Source organism: Dermacentor andersoni, chromosome 10 (assembly GCF_023375885.2).
Source record: "Dermacentor andersoni chromosome 10, qqDerAnde1_hic_scaffold, whole genome shotgun sequence".
Classification (NCBI taxonomy): Eukaryota; Metazoa; Arthropoda; class Arachnida; order Ixodida; family Ixodidae; genus Dermacentor; species Dermacentor andersoni.
This window is the reverse complement of record NC_092823.1, coordinates 111,296,904-111,316,105: the sequence shown is the minus strand read 5'-3', so window position 1 is coordinate 111,316,105 and position 19,202 is coordinate 111,296,904. Positions and strand designations below refer to the sequence as shown.

Sequence of the window (19,202 nt, the reverse complement as noted above, 5' to 3'; positions counted from 1 at the left end):
CCGTTCAGGCTAAAGATTTCTGTGAACTGTGTTCCCTATTTTCATTTTCCCAACTTGTGACTCAGCCTCCCAGATCATCAATCAGAACCGCTAATACGCTTGATTTAATCCTAACTAATCGACCAGAACTTGCTTCCTCTATAACATACCTACCTGGTATTAGCGACCATACCTTACTGACATTCGGTTTAAAAGTCTGCTATCCCAAAAGGATAAAAGTTAAGAAAGTAATACGCGATTACAAGAAAGCCAACTTTGAAGCCATTAACAATGAACTATCGTCATTTATTCAAACATTTTTTGTTGATTTTGAGAACCGTACGGTCCAGTCAAATTGGGATATATTTGTAGACCAAGTACGCCTATTAACTGAAAAGTTCATTCCTAATCGCATCATAACTTCTAATCCTCAATCCCCTTGGTATAACTCTTATATAAAGCGCCTATCTAACAGAAAGAAACGTCTCTATCGCTTAGCTAAATCATCTGCAAGTAAAACAACTTGGAAAACCTATAACGTTGCCAATCATCTATACTTAACTGCGCTAAAAAATGCTAAAGACAATTACTTATCCCATACATTACCTGACATGCTTACGACAGATATCCGAAAGTTTTGGCGCGTCATTAACCCGTCTTCTGATAGCTCGATCACCTTGAAAGATGAGTCTGGTGAAGTTATTCCAAATGAAGCTTGCGCAAACATTCTCTGTGAATCATTTGCAAATAATTTTTCCACTTCATCGCACATTGATCTACCACACACAGAGCACTACAACTATCTCATTATGCAACCCATAGCTCTTGACTTTGCAGGTATTGCTAGGCTGATTGATGATTTGCCTTTAAACTCAGCTCCCGGTTATGATACCATTAATAGTAAATTTTTGAAAAACACTAACACATACTGTTCTGTAATACTTGCTAATATTTTCCAGCAATCAATAAACACTTGTACTCTGCCTGCTCAATGGAAAATAGGGAAGGTGGTTCCGTTGCATAAGTCTGGTAACAAAAACTCACCCCTGAATCACCGCCCGATTTCGCTTACCAGCACCTGTTGCAAACTTCTTGAACATGTTATATTGACTAATCTCGTTAACTTTCTTGACTCGAACACATTTTTTACCTCTGCTCAACATGGTTTTCGCAAAACATTCTCATGTGAAACCCAACTAATATCTTTCACTCATAGATTACACTGTATTTTAGACCGCGCCTCCTGTGCCGACTGTATATTTTTAGACTTTAGCAAAGCATTCGACAAGGTTTGCCACAAACTGCTCCTATTCAAGCTGAGTCTTTTAAACCTTGACAGTAACCTGCTGAAATGGATTGAGTGTTTTCTTACTAACCGTCATCAATTTGTTACTGTGAATAATTATGATTCATCATTGACTGAGGTTCGTTCTGGTGTGCCTCAGGGATCAGTACTAGGGCCCCTACTTTTCCTGATTTATATTAATGACCTACCTTCTTCATTGACATCTCATATTCACTTGTTTGCTGACGATTGTGTGATATATCGTGAAATAATTACTAACGACGACACTAATGCTCTTCAGTCTGACTTGGACTATGTGATTGATTGGTGTAACACTTGGCTCATGGAACTTAATATTAATAAATGTAAAGTTATGCGCGTGCAGAGGAACACAAGTACTCTTCCTACTTACTATCTAGATAATATTCCTCTAGAACCCTTTAACTCATACAAATACTTAGGAGTTCATATAACAGCAAAACTAACCTGGAACATTCACACTCAGTACATAATAAGTAAAGCTAATAGCATGCTCGGTTACTTACGCCACAAGTTTTCCAAAGCTCCATCATCCTTAAAATTACTACTTTACCAGTCATTAGTGCGTCCTAAATTAGAATACGCTGCAGCTGTGTGGGACCCATAGCATGAAAACGTTATTTCTTCACTCGAGCTTGTCCAAAATAACTCAGTCCGATTCATATTTTCAAATTATAACCGTACCGCTAGCGTAACATCAATGAAATACAATCTATCTCTTCCATCACTTGCATCTCGTAGAACAATAGCACGTTTGACACTGTTTCACAAATTTTATTACCATTCCTCCCTTCACAGTAACTTCATTTCTCAACCTCATTACCTATCGAGCCGCATCGATCATCACCATAAGGTCAGACTTCAAACAGGCAACACTAACACTTTCAGTCAATCTTTCTTTCCCAGATCATCACGGCAGTGGAACCACCTTCCCTGTGAAATTGTATCTATTGTCGACAACAAACTGTTTCGTAAGGCTTTAGCTAACATTGTATAATTAGGAATTATTAACATGTTATTTCATTTACTTGCCGTACTTACAAGCGACTAAGGACGACACTGGTTAACATTGTAATAACAGGAATTATCAAGATGCTACTTTCTTTACATTGTCTGTCGTACTTACAAATTTTGGGCAAGATATTACATAGTATTGTATAACTAGTAATTACTAACACACTGTATTGTTTATTTTCCGTACTTTATTGTTATACTTCCCGTTTTCCCACTCCCCTCTGTAATGCCTTCGGGCCTTGAGGGTACCATAAATAAATAAATAAATAAATAAAATAAATAATCGCTTCCCGTATTCGAAAATTTGATCCGGCCGTTGTACTTGGATCTATAGGCCGCCACTTCCCTTCGAGACCATTAAATGGTCTCGAAGGGAAGCAACAAATTTTGTTGCTGAATGTAAACGCAGTTATGGTCATTATCCCACTCCCTGCGTTTCGGTATACTGATATAAAGTGCGCACAATTTTTGTCGTAGAGCACCATTGTCATTCCCAGAGCACCAGCCTCTGAGTGCCGCAAGTTTGTTTACATTCGCACGTATGCCCACGGCTCGTCATTCACTTAAACACATATGCTGTATTTTTAACTGCAAAGCGCTTAATTTGAGAACATTGCAAACACACGCATATATTTACGCTTAGATTAGCGTTATACAAGGCCCGTATGCGCGGAAAACAGCGACAAGAATAGAGGATGCGAATATATATTTATACGATCTGTTATTGTAGCTTTTGGTAGAAAGCTAACTCCCACATTTGGTACATATCTTCATAATGCCTAAAGTTTGCGTGTTCAATAAAATATTGCTAGGTGAAACTTTGTTAGTACAAGCGCTTATTCAGACAGCATGTATAGTTTTCCTCGCAAAAATACGGGTGCTCGCATAACAAAAATACGGAATTCTGTTTGTTTCGTGCAAAACAGTGTAGCCACTGCATTATTGCAGTGAAATGTCCGTAAAACTTAAAACAGGGAGCACCTTTATATTAACGGTAGGTTTTGCCATATTTTTGAAATACGACATACTTTTCGTATTTCTACCTGAAGTTCATCCTTATATTGACGGAAATCCTCCGTATAGTGACGGAAATTTTGTACAGTGTATCTGAAGCGCCATGATAATGGCCGTAATGTAATAGTAGAATAGCCCGCATTTACGTGCACACATATTGCTGTGTTCGTTGACCGGGTGAAGTTTGATAATAAAACGCCTCGCATTGTTCAGAAAGTAGGCAAAGTCAGCGAGGCTGTCTAGACAAATTCGCATGTAGGCTGCCTCACTCTAAAACATTCTTATGCCTGACATTCGGAACCACTCCAAAGTGTTGTTGAGAGTCTAGAATATCCAAAAAGAAAGAAATATTCGGCAATTTCGAATAGTGAATTTTCGAAACCAATATGAACCGAATAGGATGGACTATTTGATTCTTATTCAAAACTTTGCGTATTCGCACGCCCGCACGCCTAATGTATTGTATTATCTCTCTCACCCCCTAGCAACACGTGCAGGTTTATGAAGTGATTTGTAGCTTGGTTACGCAGAATTGAGTTGCTATAACGATTACTATATTGTCTGTTCAAAGTGAATAGCGCCACCCGGTTTGATGTGCGAAGAAAACCGGGGATTCATACTAATAATGCTTCCTAATCGTAATAATCTTAATGAGCTGGATTATAATTGAACGTCTACAAACCCTCAATTAACGACATAAGCATGATTGCAAGCAACAGAGTTAAGCCATCCATTTGTTTATCTATGCATTTTTCTTACCATGATAAAGCGATTTGACTTGGCGTATTTTGTAGAAGCTTTGTGTTGATCGCCACGGGGTATTCCATGAAATATCACTTTCTTTGAGCAAGTATTACATGCGTAATGATAGAGCAACAGCACGAGAAAGGCTGACTCCAACAAAAGAAATGGATGTAACAGGCGCTGTTAAGTCCGGTTGCGTCAGTATGCAACATTACCGACCCTCCGAACTTGCAGCACTTGTCAGATATCACAAGGATGCCAGACCCTTAATGCATTTCAGATGTAATACACCTCTACGCGTATATAGAGGACAAGTACGCATTCTAAATTATACTCGGCATTCGGCATGGGTCAATTAACAAGCCGTTGCATCGACTCAGGCACGCAGGAAGGTAACACGGTAGACTAGGGGAGGCGAACGCGTCCGTTGAAGTAGACAACATAACCGGTTTTCGTGTGCGATTGCCCACGCAGTTCCACCCCACGTAGTCAAAGCCATTCTTATTCCTTCCAGGGAGCAGGGCGAAGATTCGATGTTCTTGTTTATCTGGATATCAGCGCTTGTAACACTTGACGTAATACAACAGAACCACTCATCAAAGGTTACAAACGTCACACATAACATTTGTTTAATGATTAAAACGCAAGGATCGCACTCTGCGCACTGAAACTTCCAAGCCTGGACACTCACCATGAAACCAAGATAATTTTGTATTGCTCTATAATTTCAAGTGTATGGCTATATTATTTCGAATCCATGCATAGGACCTTTTGGTCGGGTCCCTCAGGGAAAAAAAAATTCAGGAAAGCGGCGTGGTTAGGAAAAAGCCTTGACATGTGCTCAAAACACGTGCTTACGAGACTACTGCATACTTTCCGGGTGCCGAGCATTGCTCTTCTTTCTATAACACGCGCCTTAAAAGCTTGCTTTTTTTCCAATCTAAAATGCAGTTGCACCGGAAACTCGGTGATAGATTGAAGGCTACCGGAAAAGAAAAGTGTTTGGCACGTTTTGCCCTTTTCGGCGTAATTTTCCTCGTACCATACGGGTAGTGACAAGGCTATGCCTGTCATGCTCTGACTCACCGAACGCTAGTTTTCCCACTGCCAATGCACCACCGCCGATTCTCGGCATTCAAAGCAGAGAAATTTTGTTTCGCTCCCGAAAGCCATCTGCTTCAAACATCGAACCGCGGTCTTTCTCAAGCATTGTATCGCGATGAGTTGAGGGCGCCGAAGTTGCCGGCGTTGATGGCAAGGTTAGCACCACCAAAAGCGGCCACACAACCACATTGTGTTTCCTTTGTGAAGTTACTCATGCTAAACACGCCGCATCAAAATTAATATCCAATGGCACGTGTGCTTTAAGGCGGATGTGCACAGCTGCACAGACCTGGTACGGCGCATGCGCCTCACCTATAAAGAGGCCGTTGTGCGCTACATACTAGGCACAGCTACACCGGAACCCAGCAGCTGCGTAGCTTGGTTAGAGCTTCGAGGGTTCCACTTCACGAAAAAAAAAGTTTAAACCATTGACTACGGGGATACTCTTCTTTACCGAAGTTGTTCCAGCGCCCGTCGCTTGGATTGTAATTTTGACCTTCAGTCATTTCTGGTAGGCGCAACTCGGAAAAGAAAGTTACCTGGATACAAGTAAGCTATAATTCTTTTTGCGTTTGTTCAAGTTTTTAACGTATTGTGGGACCCAATAACGCAAAGCTATTCTAGTATGTTTTTATCCCGATCTCCCGACATTTGCATAACCGCCGACTCAAGCATTGGGCAGTAATTCGCAGCGTTGTTTGAACAGGTAAATGAAACGCTCCTCTCCTCAATTCCAGGAGGTCACTTTTGTTTGCTTTCAGAGCGAATAGCATTCCCTTACTTGGAAGGTTTGTCTTATATATTTGGCTGTCCAGAGGTGAAGAGCACGCAGAATTGGAGAGTTTCACTGTGGCCGGGCTAGCACAGTGTAAGTAGATAACCTGATTAGGATGGTGGCACAAACGTCTGCTACTAGCCCGCTTCTTCTTGCTTAGCTTTCGGTGTCTGGTAGATAATCACGGCCGCGCGCAACGGAAGGGTAAAAAACACAGCTTAAACATATCCTCGGCGAAAATAATTTGGCATAGTGATTTCGTTTACGTGTTGAAAGGGCTCGAGAACGCTGTACTGCCACGCAGAAATGTTTATTATACGCACATATATCCATTCTACGCGGCAGCTTCGAGTAGCCAGTACCAGAGCGATCAACAGGCAGCCATCTTCTATTTATTTCTGAACGGGGCAGTGTCCGGTTGTTCTCGGAAAAAAATTCAGTTTTGTTCGGCAGATTAATACAACTTTAATGCGCGCATTTTATGTGCACTTTGACGCAAAGAGTTTTCGCGGTTTTGTGACGTCGCGTGACAGACAGGTGAAGTGGGCGCAGCCTGAAAGCTTTTGACTAATTGCAGAGGGCTGATGGTAAAAAAGGCTTAGAGTAAGAAATAGTTGTTTCTTTTTGTTCAATCTAATCACGCATATTCAATTTGCATACGCGAAATCCGATGAAGAGCGTTCGCGGTTTTCCTGACGTCGCGTTACATACAAGCGAAGTAGGGGTATGGTATGGTATGGTATGGTATGGCAAAACTTTAGTGAAGTCCTCCAGATCGTGAGTCTTCACGAAGCGGGCCGCTCCCACGTGGGAACCGGAAGGCCGAGCCTCTCGGCCGCATCGTGGGCCTGCTGGGCAGCCCAGAGTTGGTCAGCCAGAATAGGGCTGCAGAGAACCACCTCCCATCTGACCGAGCTGTTATCGATGACAGAGCGGGACCGGGCACACCGCCAGAGCATGTGGTCTAACGTGGCTATTTCTCCACAATCGTGGCAGGTAGCATTGGTGTAAGTATCCGGAGAGATTTTACGTAAGAGCGACGGATTTGGATACGTATTCGTTTGTAGTAGACGGAGCGTTAATGCTTGAGCTCTATTGAACTGCGGATGAGGAGAAAAGTAGGTTCTACGGATGAGATAGTAGTGTTTAGTAATATCGTTGTAGGTGAAGAGCGTGTCCCTGTTCTCTGGGGAGTCGGCTTCCGATTGGTTGAGGGTAGCGCGGTGGGCAAGTTCATGCGCAGCCCCGTGAGCCGACTCGTTGAGGTTGGGAGGAGCACCCTTTATCTGACCCTGATGTGCGGAAAACCAATAAATTATGTGGTGCGTGATTGCCTTGCCCCCAAGAAGTCTGAGGGGCTGTTTGGAAACGATGCCTTTTAAGATGCTATGAGTGCAGATCTTGAACCACTATAGATGATATCCCGTGAGCTATCCAGCAGGGCTAGTGCAATAGCCGTTTGTTCACCTATTTCGGAGTCCCTCGTCCGAACCGGGGCAGCATTCGTGATTCATTGCCGACCATCGACAGTGACGATGGTGAACGCCCGACGTCCCTTACAAGAAGCGGCATCCACAAAGCTTTCCTGTCGCTGATCATTGTGTATTTGCCTAAGGAGGTTGGCCGCCCATGCCCTCCTTCTACCGCGATTATGATCGGGGTGCATGTTGCTAGGTATAGGCGCGCCCGTAATGTTCTCACGAATTGACGGAGGAACGTCAGAAAACTCCTCCGCTACTCTATTGGGGTGATATTCGATTGCCTGCAAGATGGACCTCCCTGCCTTCGTTGTTGTGAGGCGAGTAAGCTGTGCGCGCTCCTGGGCCTCTGCAATCTCTTCGAGAGTATTATGAATGCCAAGCTGCATTAAGCGCTCTATACAAGTGTATACGGGTAACCCGAGAATCCGTTTAGTAATCTTTCTAAGCTGTGCATTCAATTCATCCCACTCTGCCTGTTTCCATCGATGCATGGCTGCCACGTATGTAAGGTGCACGTTAAGGAACCCCAGGTGGTTTAAATGATTGCGGAGTCCCCCTCTACGACGGCCCTCATAGTAGGGTCGTGGTTTTACACACAAAACCCCATGAAAGAAGGGCAATGCATTCTTTTCTAGAATAAGTATTACAAGCATGTTAGAAGAGCTCATGTTGCCGAAATAATATGGTCCAATATAATTTATTTATTTACCTATTTATACCTAAACATTCACCGACGATGACGGCACTTCCTAATGCGAAATTTGAGCGCCGCCCTATACGAGAAAGAAGTATGCGGGTCGGTATATTGTATTGTGATTATATGGCTACAGGGCTTATATAAGGAAGAGAACGCTGTGAGTAGCGTGGCTATCGCGGACAATCTGTCTTGTGCGTCACACTGTAAATGTAGTGAAGTGTGGCGTGACTACCTCGCTACTTGGGAGAGCGCAGGAGGCCACGCTTCAGGGACGCGTGGGCGCGATTCACAGCAGCTGCCTCAGACGGACCTCCACTCATGCAGAGCTTTGTTTCCATACATGGTGTTGGTGGACGCGCTCACCACATGCCTTATCAATGGCGTCATGAGTCAACAGACGACGGCGCGCTACTCTGGCACCGTCTCGTAGCGGTCATTGCCGCGGAGCCCGTCTTGCATGGCACTGCGGTTTTCTTCTCACGCTTTCACCATACCCTGCTCCTCCGCTTTCCTCCTCGCGCTCTCTTCACTATCGCAGTCTTTCATCCTCCGCTGCGCTCTGCGTTCACTCTTTCATCTTTCACTGTGCTCGTTCGCTCGGTTTGGCTGGGACGCCGCAAGACGCTCCTGCTCAACGTAAGAACGGGCGCCTAAGAGTTGCGCTCCAAATGCCCCAAATTGTAGTATTACATGCGAGGTGGGCATTTCTAAAGGCAGACGTCGCTGATAGTAGCTTTCAAGGATGCATGACTGAAGCTGCGCACACATGTCCGCAAAGCGCATATGTTCAAACTTTTTTACCTCTTATTTTTCAGCAGCACACATTGGCCGTACTGAGGATCACACCAAGAGCCATGCCGAACGAGCCGTCCAGGAATCCAAGGTACAACTCGGAGCTGTACGTCAACAACGATGATCGGCAGCGAGAATTGAACCTAAAGGTTCTAGACCTGCTTCAGATGGCATTTTCGTCTCAAGCCACTGAATGCCATCAGTTCCTGGACATCGGCTGTGGTACCGGAGACTTCACCCGCGACTGGCTCCTTTCGCGTTGTCCACCCTGCAAAAGAATCATCGCGGTCGACGCCTCAGAAGATATGCTGGCCTATGCTCGGCAGCATTGCACGCACCCCAGCATCGAGTTCGAATACCTCAACATCGGTGATGACGTCAGCAATTTCGCCAAGAAGTATGGCAAGTTTGATCGCATCTACTCCTTCTTTTGCCTCAACTGGGTCAAGGACCAGGCTCAGGCCATGAAGAACGTGTCGACGCTGCTGACCTCTCGCGGAGAGTGTCTTCTGGTCTTTCCCGCCTGGTCGCCCACGAGGATGCTTTGGAGGAAAGTGGCGAAGTTGGATCGCTGGAGCAAGTTTTCAAAGGTAAAACTTGTTAGCTTTGAGCTTCTTTATGTTGTCTTATCTTAAAGGACCAGGCGGCATTCTTACGCGGTGCCAGTTGCTCCTTGTTGCTTTGGAATGCACATATATAATTAAAGCGCGGGAAGTTCTGAGAGGAACACGAACAAAGTTGTGCACGTGCACCAGTGAAAAAGAGGGCGCGGAAGAGAGTGCAAGTGCGCCCACGAAAATGCACAAACGTCCGCCAACAAACATCCACAGACCTGCAAGCTAGGGAAAGTGCGAAGTTCACTCTGAGAGCCCACACGTTAGATGACAGCACTGCAAGAACTTGGACAAGGATACTACACGAATTTACATGTTAACATACTCTAATGACACAACTGCGCGTAAAAAACTTGTACGTGCATGACAGATATATAATTTTGGGCATTTAGACATTTGTTAACAGTGGACACGAAATTCTTTAATGAAAAAGCAATTTATTTATATTTTCCAAGACAAGAATAAAAGATTACAGATTAAAAGATTAAAGCGGCCGGCTCTCTTGCCTGTTACGTCGTTTACAATTTTTTTTCCCGCCGCATTGGCACGGCAGCCTCCCATCAAGCTTGTATTTCACAGCACCTGTAATCTGTGTTGTTGCCAAGAAAGGCTCCGATTGTTAAAGATCAGGGTACCTGAGAAAAAAATTAAGGAAATTGGTACTGACCAGTTTCAGCGGGAGACATAAGAACTTGAGTGACAATTACGAAGCTGATTATTTGGGGAAGGTTACTAATTTTTAACTATAGACTGTATTACTTTACGGGAGGTGCTGTAAATGTAGAATTGAAGTCAGCCAGTGAACTTATGCTAAGGACACAATATTCTTACACAAATTTAGAAAATAAGAACATCCATATATGCAGCGCAATGCCTTGTTGTTTCACTAAAATGTTTGCGAAATTTGGCGATGGTTAAAAGCTTTAATTTAGCATTGAAATATTCACCGCACTTTGCTAAAATGAAGTACAGAAAACTGCGTTTTCTGGCCATTCATTGCATGCGTTCTTTTTCCTTGAATAATTATTCAATTTTAACGGATTCTACCTCTCCTTCATTTGAACAGTACCATTCTTGTGCGCGAAAGCACATACGAGTGTTCTCCGGGGAACTTTTGTGTGCGACACCCGCTTAGAACTACGTGGCTTGAGGTTCTCAGTGAAAGAAAAGAACGAACAAACAAGTAAATCAGTAAAGAAAACAGGCTTCACACTCGTGTGTATTGAACCAAGAAAGGACAACTCAGTAAGAATAAATAAGCAGACATATCGATTGGCAGCCAGTTGAAACATGCAGTATTGGCGACCAGCACCTCCCTTCCCTGCTGTGTTGCAACTTCGACCACCGTGTCAGGGGTACCACATCACAGTTTTGCTTCCATCAGATGTTCGAAGGCTTCGTGCCCAAAAGTCAAGACCTGGAGGATGACGATGCGAGGATATCTTACGCCCAAGATATCCTGCGTCGTGCCGGTCTGGAACCCAGCACCTGCGTGCTCCTCTATGTACAGCCAAACTACGGCAAACCAGAAGCATACATAGGTAAGAGCCAACATTAAGGGAGTTAGTGCAAGGCCTGAACTTTCGTAAAGGGGCCCTGAACGACATCTTTATTGGAACCGAGAAATAACTGTGAAGTTAAAATAGACTGTTTGAAAAATTATTTGCCGCAAAACTTACTTCCACGAGTTCAGCAGAAGCAGACTTATTGGGCATCAAAGGTCCCCCGCCCATGATTCCCTTCGTAGTGCTCCCCGTGTGTTCTTCAGTGCCTTGCACTGCGAAGGCAAAGGCGGAGCTGGGCGTACCCACAACGCTCCGCGTACAGAATGTGGCCCACAGCTTAAATTTGATTTTGGATGTTCGTGAAGATGCCACTACTTCCGATTTTGGCGCCTACGACGCTTCAAACCCAGAGGCTGGATCTCAGTTTACGGATGATTTCGCGGTGTCTATGCCTTTCGCAGCACTACAATGTAGCGAATAGCTACGCTTGGGCTTTGTCGCACCGAGTGACAAGTAGCACATTTCGTTTAGCGTTTATCTCTACGGAAATGAAGCAATTTCCTATGGTCGAAGGAAACTTCGTCTTTATGTCCCCTCGTAACGAGCTTCGACCATGACGGCGACACACCACGAAGGTGTGCAGCTCGTGAAGCAGATGCACTGTTCCAATGGATGTGGGCGCTCGGGCGGGGTCACCATGCGCCTCGAGCTACGTCACCCTCAGAGACAGCTCAGAGCAAGCAATTGTTGTCCTCAGCGACCCGGAGTAAGCTCAGCGAACGGGCTCGTCGCGGCGCCCTTGCTGTGGCCGTGGTATCTACGTTACGTACCACATGGCCTCCGAGATTTGGGCGCGGTGGCAGGTATTGCTGCGGCCGGCCCATTCGGACGGAGCGAGTGTAAGTTCATTGGTCAGTGTGGCAGGCTCCTTCACCACACCGGGGCGTTCGCACCCGAGGCTTTTCCATGGGTCGAGGAAGCTTTCGAGCGCTCCAGTACTGTTGTTTAGACTCGGATGTGGAGAGAAAAACAGCATTTTGCACTGCAGCATTATCATTTGCTCATTAGTAAATGACACCTGAAGGTGTGTGAGGGGCAAAGCGCATGCTGGCAGCTATTTCCTCTCAAATGTATTAATTTCTCTTTTCATACGTACTCCCAATACATTCTCGTGGCCATGTAGAAGTAGTATACCTCTGCAAAAGTTCGTCATTGGACGATTAGAAGGCATGAACAGCCGCTAACAAGCACCTTTCATCGACCTTTCGAACAGCGTGGCATATCAAAGTGGCATATCAATTAGTGAATCAACGCAGTCAAAGGTGCACAAACGAAACAATAAAAAACTACACGAAGTAAGACAATTGAGGCAACAACAACTAATGTATGTCATCTACGATAAGGTACCAATTCACAAAATGGTGTTTGAATCCAGACATGATCTGTTTACAAAACTAAATGATTAAACAAACATCAGTACTACAATATAAATGGATGACAATGTAGAACAGTACTGGAAAAATATACAGGCACTAAGAACTAGCTGGTTGAGACGGCAAAATTTCCGAGGCAGTGGTGAAAAAATGCCTGGGAAATATGCAGTGAAAAACCTTTCGTAACACGGGAAAAGAGAGGCAGCGCGCACGCTGACATCTGGCCTGAACTGCCTTCTACAGCCGCCTAAGTGTGCGCTGAATCGCTCAGCTAACAGTGCCATCTAGGGGTGGCCGTGCGCGCTCACCGCATTACATGTTTCGTTTGCTGGTCAGTGCGCCGAATGGTACAGTCTGAGCAAGACCTGACACCGCACGCCATCTCGGAGGCCATACGCAGCAGACGCAGCCGCAGGCAACTGCCGTGCGTATACGCAGCGTTTGCTTTGAGTGCGACAGGGCCAGAGGGCGCGCTCGTGCTCACGTGCTCCAGTCTGGCCGTGCTACGCTGCGCAGGCCGGCTTTGTCTTGCACCAACTTGACCGATGGACAGTAGCCACATCCAAATTGTGCATTTAGAAGCGCTCCCAAATGCTCAATACGAAGCGATATATCTGTCAATGCGTCTGGCCAGGAGCGGCCAGGAGCGGGGGCATATGCTGGCAGGCGCACGTGTGGTCTGACGTTACATTTCGTGTGGTTAGAGGCTAGCTGAGTGTTTAAAACTGATCGAATTTTAGCGATACCCAATGGCTATGAAATCGATAAGACGAGTGGCCTAAGTTCAGTACCTACGCGGGCGGCCACGGCCGAGCCTCGGCAGACGATAGTCGGCTTCTACCGCAAGCCCATAATTGTTATCGAAATTACAGATTTTTTACTTAATTCAGCTTGTTTATTTAACTGCGTCAACAAATATACGCAATAACAGCTAGGAAGAAACGCACTGACCCAAGCATCCTGCTTGGCCGATGTGAGCAATTGACCAGTAGCAGCCGCGTATAGGAATTTGCTAAAATACGAAATATAGCAGCCGGAAGAGAGTGAGGAGACGGCTTCTGTTGAGGAGACAATGTTTGAGAAAAAGATGACTTCGTGCTCCGCTTGTGGCTCCCACGCACCGCGAGCGAGTGCAGAATTTGGCTCACATACTCGCAACAGCGTTTACTATCCGCATAATCTGTGTTTTAACCAAGCCGGTATGGTGGTTCAGAGCCCCTTAAAAGAACCCGTCAAACTACGTTAAGACACACGCTTTGAACTGCGGAATGTCGTTGGACAGTGACGGCTCCTTGTGTCTGCTTTGTCCTCTGCTAAGGTGCTAATTGCATTCCTGGCGAGACTGTAAATAGACTTGTGTTTGCACCTAGCGCTTTTCGAGTATATTGTTAGATTCGTGCATTCAATGCGTATTTCAATGTGTGGGTGTCTATTTGGATGTGCAAGAAACGCAAAGACAATGCGCGTTTATAATGTTGTGGAACATGTCAAACATGTCACCCACTAAGTAGAGACAGAGCAATCGTGCACAAACTCACAGATTTCTTTTTCAGGCACCACCTAGTGTGCTCGCACCAAAGGAAAAAAAATATAGAGGCGGAAAAATATGGGGCTAATCTGAGAAAGCGGTTACTCTAAATCTCTTTATCTTTCGCAATTATATACTCAAAAGCAAGAACCCAAATGAAAAGCAAAGAATTGGCGTTTGTAGGAGGCAGCGAAAGGAAATCAAACTACAGCTATTATTGTTACAGTCTAGAAGAGCGGACAATTAAAGTGGCCACATAAGAAAATTATGCGCACAATATCCGGCTTATCTGGAAATTCAGATGCATGGCAAAGAGAAAAAAAATGCAATTTGCAGTTTCCCTTCATTCTGTCGCTTTCAGATATGCAGTTATCCTTGAACCCCGCCTGGTCCTTGGCCACTTCCGAAGAAAGAGAAGCTCTCAGGAACGATGTCACTGCGGAAGTACTGAAGTGGACCAGCGAGAGCGCGTACTCTGCCAGACCATCGCTGTATGTCATTCACGCAAGAAAGATAAAAACGTAAACAATGTATTATAACATACTCTCATCCAAACAATTCACAGTGAAATCCACAAACACGAGGTTTCAGGAGCATCGAGCTTTTGCCCGTGCTTGCAAAGTTCTGAGAAATTTCATTTACTTGGTGCTTTTATGGATGGCTGATGTGACCCCGTAGGTGCTCCGATGGCTGGATTAGTCCACCGAGTGATACTTTAAGAGTTGTGCTGATGATCTGCTTGCTTATGCTCAAATTATGGTGTACCGCCGAAAGATGCATTGCAACTGAATGAAAAGTTACTCAGATTTTTTAATGTTTCAGAGTGCGAGAATCAAAAAAGGAAATGTCCGCGTACGTTATGCCAAATAACGTGTACTAGCATCTGCGGTCACTAAACACAACAAAAACAAGAACACCTTAGAATGTTAAACCTCAAAGCCTTAAATTAAGAGAAGCCATAATTGACGCGCCAAGTCTCTGAAAATATCGTATTACACGTGGTAATTAAAAGCATATGGTGAAAAACTGACATGAGCTTGCGACAACAGCGTTGCAGCTAGGGATGTTCGGTATGGGGAAATTTCTTACTGAATCAATTGCGAATAACTCGAGATAAATAACCTGCGAGTATCGAATCGGATGTTGACTACTTTCCCATTTCTAAACGACATTAAATATTAAGCTCTTGCGGAGTCTTTTTAGTAAAAAAATAAATTAGGCTTCAATGCGTTATTTATGCATGCATGTAAATAACGCACGGAAGTGGAAGTACGGATACTGTAGGAGCTTGTACATGATAAACAACTGGGCTTCGTTCCCTGGGGCATCGTGATAATGTTGGAAAGTGAAACAAGAGAAAAGCACGCAACCAAATACAGTGTTGTGTTCGCTGAAGGACGAGAAGTGCCATATTATGAATCACGGCATGATAAATTAAAGAAGGCAAACATCGTGAGAGTGGCCAAACAATCAATCGAGGCAACAAATTAGCACGACGGATGCCTCAAAAGGGCCCATTCGATTGAATGTCGGGAAATTGTCGAGTAGAATTATTCGTTATCTGCCATTGCACTCGCCCAGCAACGCAGCAGTTCTCCTGCAGCAGAATCAGCCAGAGCAGCCCTTACGTCCCTTGAAGTCTCCAATAAGTGTTTTCATCTCTCACTTATTCGAAAGAAACGAGAGTTCGACAGTTTCGAATAGTTAATTCTCAAAATAAATGCGGATCGAACAGCAGATACTACTCGATTCGTATTGTAACGGATACGAAAGGCGCGTACAAGAAGAGAGAAGAGAAGACGAAGAGAACGAGGAGTTTGAGAGGCCGGGCTTCGCTACGATCACGCTACGATCATCGTCCATCTCCTGTAAATAAAAACCATTTCTTCGCAACTCTTCGTAACAATATTCATAATTTCGAATGTTTGCGCACGTCCTGGGTGCAGCTTAATACTGGCTTGATGCACCACGTTTACGAAGAAGTGGCATCCGCCACAGTAATGCACTTTCTGCAGGGTTTTCGCGAGGATGGGAACGAGGTAAGCAATCAAACCGACGAACTATGCCGAAAGCTTGACGCGGCGGACGTTTATAAGACAGTCAACGAACATCCTTACATTTGTTACAGTTGCCTAATAGAGCAATCTAAACAATACTATTCATATAGAACTTGAAATATTCAATTTTTTTACTACTGTGGTAATATTGGAAACGCACCTAGCCGGTCTATTGACAGAGGTAAGCAGTTTGGTAATGCAGTAAAGCATGAAAATATATCGGTTGAAGAGAAGCAACCACATGACTTAGTTACAAACATGAGTAGTAAATAAAGCTAAGAAAAATTTCAGGCCTCATTGTGGGCTATGCAAAGTGTAGAAAGCAAATAAATGACGAATGTACTGCGTGAAAGGATTAATGTGCCACGTGACTGCAGCGTTAGTGAACCATTTCACTAAAGGTTCAGCCATAGCGTGGCAAGCAAACACAGCAACAAGTACAAATTTGTAAGATCATTATTAATTATGAATTATCAGACAGTGCCATGCTAATTTAAGGGTATTTAAAGATACAGAAATATATCTTTAGGTACGGTAACTTTCAGAGACAGATAACAAATGAAAAGCAGAGAGGCGAACCAAATTATTTGCCCAGCTGGCTGCTCTGCATAGAGGCATGGACAAAGACTGAAAAGATGAGAAGAAAATAAAAATTTCTGTTCACACACCATAATTTTTGAAGCTGTCCCATGCTTTAACAACACACTAGCGATTTTAAGTCAGTTCAGGCCAAGGACATCTGAGAACAGGGTTCAAGAATTAGGGTTTTCTAAAGGGATGTTTATAAATCTTGTAGAGCATGACACTGAAGACGTTTAGGTGTGCATTGAAACGGCGACATTCGAGCAGAAGGTGGGCTGTTGTCTCTGACCCTATTCTCGCTATTTGTCTCACTATTCTGGTCATTCCACTGAGGTACGAGTAGATATTACTAAAGCTACTCCAAGCCATAGACGACAAATTGAGTTGCCCGCCGTCGTGGTAAGCCGTGGGTAGCTTTCAGAGCAATCCTTCATGTGGTGGGTTACTCCATGGTAACTTCTTCCGTTTCGATGTACGATTGTAAGGTAGATTCAGTTTGGGAAATACAAGCACTTTGCCGTTTGTGGATGCTGCTGTACCGCCAAACATTGCGAGAGCAATGACAGCGTTAAAAACACACGCCCTGTCAGCCTGGGATCTGTAAACAGACCATATCTGAATGGACCAAAAGGGCCCGCTTATCATGGCTTTTAATGACGTCTTTCATGACGTCTACATGACGATATTGACCCCCTCTACGATCACTGTTGACTTTTCGATAGACTGATACAAGACCAATAGTCATTCTGCGTGGGGAAAAATTTACTTCTCTGACGTAGATCTTGTCAAAAGATCAACAATGTCCTGGTTAGTTACCACGCTGCTCTTCAAGCCCTTCAGCTGAAAGCTGATACGTTTCTACTTGCTGCTCGAGAAAGACAGCCAATTTTCAGAAGGAAAGTACTTCATTTGGCATCAGGCAAACGAAGAAAAACGCCGACAAGGAGGACGTTGACGTCATAGATGTCTTCTATTGCTGTCTGGACTTAAATAGTCGAATAGACGCTTGAAAAGTTCACGCATGCCATGGTGAATGAAGGTGGTTTGCCACTAGTGAAACTGTATCAAGCCTTGAGAAGTCATGAAGAGGCTCAGAGAACCAGAGAATCACCTTCACTCGGTTACCCTCAGGCCAGTTCACCATACCAAGGTCAGTTACGAAGTTTATTGCAAGCACCCCCGAAAAGCACTTCGGCCGCTCAGGCTCAACCCCGAAAGCCACCAAACTCTTCACGGAAGAGGCGGAACGTGGCCCCAAAGAAGCCTCTATGTAGAAATGAAGCCCCACGGGTAGCCTCGTTGCCGGCGCTAGTGACAACACATGCAAATCACGCATTTGACAGTCGACCAGCACTGATGAGTGACTGCTACCAACTACCATTCGTGCTCAACACTGCACTGCAATTCAAGTCATCTATTTCAACACCAGAAACGTCGCGGACGTCCCTCGGAGCACCAGTTCCTCCAGCCTTCTATTTCCGTGATCTTCCTAGAGACGACCGTCGTTCCGAAGCCAAGTGGTTTGTTGAGGAAGTGTGGCCAGAGTGAAGTGGACAGTGAAAGAAAATGGAACATCATCTATAAAAAGTACAGCTGTTGATGGTGAACAAGTGCATTCTAACTTGATTTTCTGAGCTTAACCATCAGATGCCCCTGCTACTTAGCTGTGTTGCCTGTCAAAATTTTATATCGATCACGGGTATAAGGTGGTGGTACCAAATTTTAGGACGTTTTGAACTTTATATTGCTTCTGCTAGCTCTAAAACCTTGACTTTGCTTTAACCATCAGCAAGTGACTACGTGTAAAGACTGCAAAGTGATTGATGGTTGACCTAGGCTTTGCATATTGAAAACTGTCAGTCATCTTCTGATTCTAGCGCTGGGGTATTTTCTTCCAGGGAATTTTTCCTTCCCGCATTTCAATAGTTTGGAAAAACAGCGCCTTTGCCACTTGCAGTGAAACTGGACATAATGCGAAAAGCGCCACCTGGTGTCTATTTTCAATAGGTATCTTTGGAACACGATGCTTGTAATGAGCGATGCTAGCAGTTTCGTATCATAGGCCACGTAACGCTGAGCAGGCTATTTTAGGATAAGTAAGCACTCTAGGGAGCGTTAACAACGGCCAACTAATAGAATGGAGCCTTTTGTGTGTCGTAGAATATAAGACCATAGTTCTGGGCCTGCCGTACTTTTCGGCGTATTTCAAGCTTTTGACGCGAAGATGAGCTACTGTCTGTCATGCACGGTTAGCGGCAAATAAATTTTGCTTTCAAGTGACGCAGGTTAGAATTGATGAGCAATAGCCGAAGCTAGCCTCAGGCGACTTCAGGTGAATGAGATAGGCAGTCTCCCTGCGCTCGGGAGCGAAATTCTTTAGAGCACAGTAGCTCGCGTTTCCCGACAATTGTCTAATTTTATTCGCGATGACTTCCCAGTCTTTTACCGTTTACGGCATCGAGCTTCCAATATTCAAACTATGTTTCATAGTGATGGCACTTAAAAGACAAAATTGTTATCCATCCGAATGTAGCACGAAACTCTGATTATAATTCACAG

At 44.5% G+C, this 19,202-nt stretch overlaps 1 protein-coding gene across 2 annotated transcripts in view; it reads left to right on the top strand.

The window, feature by feature from the left end:
• LOC126544681 (juvenile hormone acid O-methyltransferase-like) overlaps positions 1-16,413 on the top strand; it is a 114,278-nt gene extending 97,865 nt beyond the window's left edge. For both annotated transcript variants that reach the window (XM_055077801.2, XM_055077802.2), the window contains 3 exons: positions 8,948-9,514; positions 10,923-11,079; positions 14,366-16,413. In XM_055077801.2, coding sequence (XP_054933776.1) covers positions 8,987-9,514; positions 10,923-11,079; positions 14,366-14,529 — 849 coding nt within the window. In that variant the 5' untranslated portion in view covers positions 8,948-8,986 and the 3' untranslated portion in view covers positions 14,530-16,413. The remainder of the gene's footprint in view (positions 1-8,947; positions 9,515-10,922; positions 11,080-14,365) is intronic.
• The last annotated feature ends 2,789 nt before the right edge of the window (positions 16,414-19,202 follow it).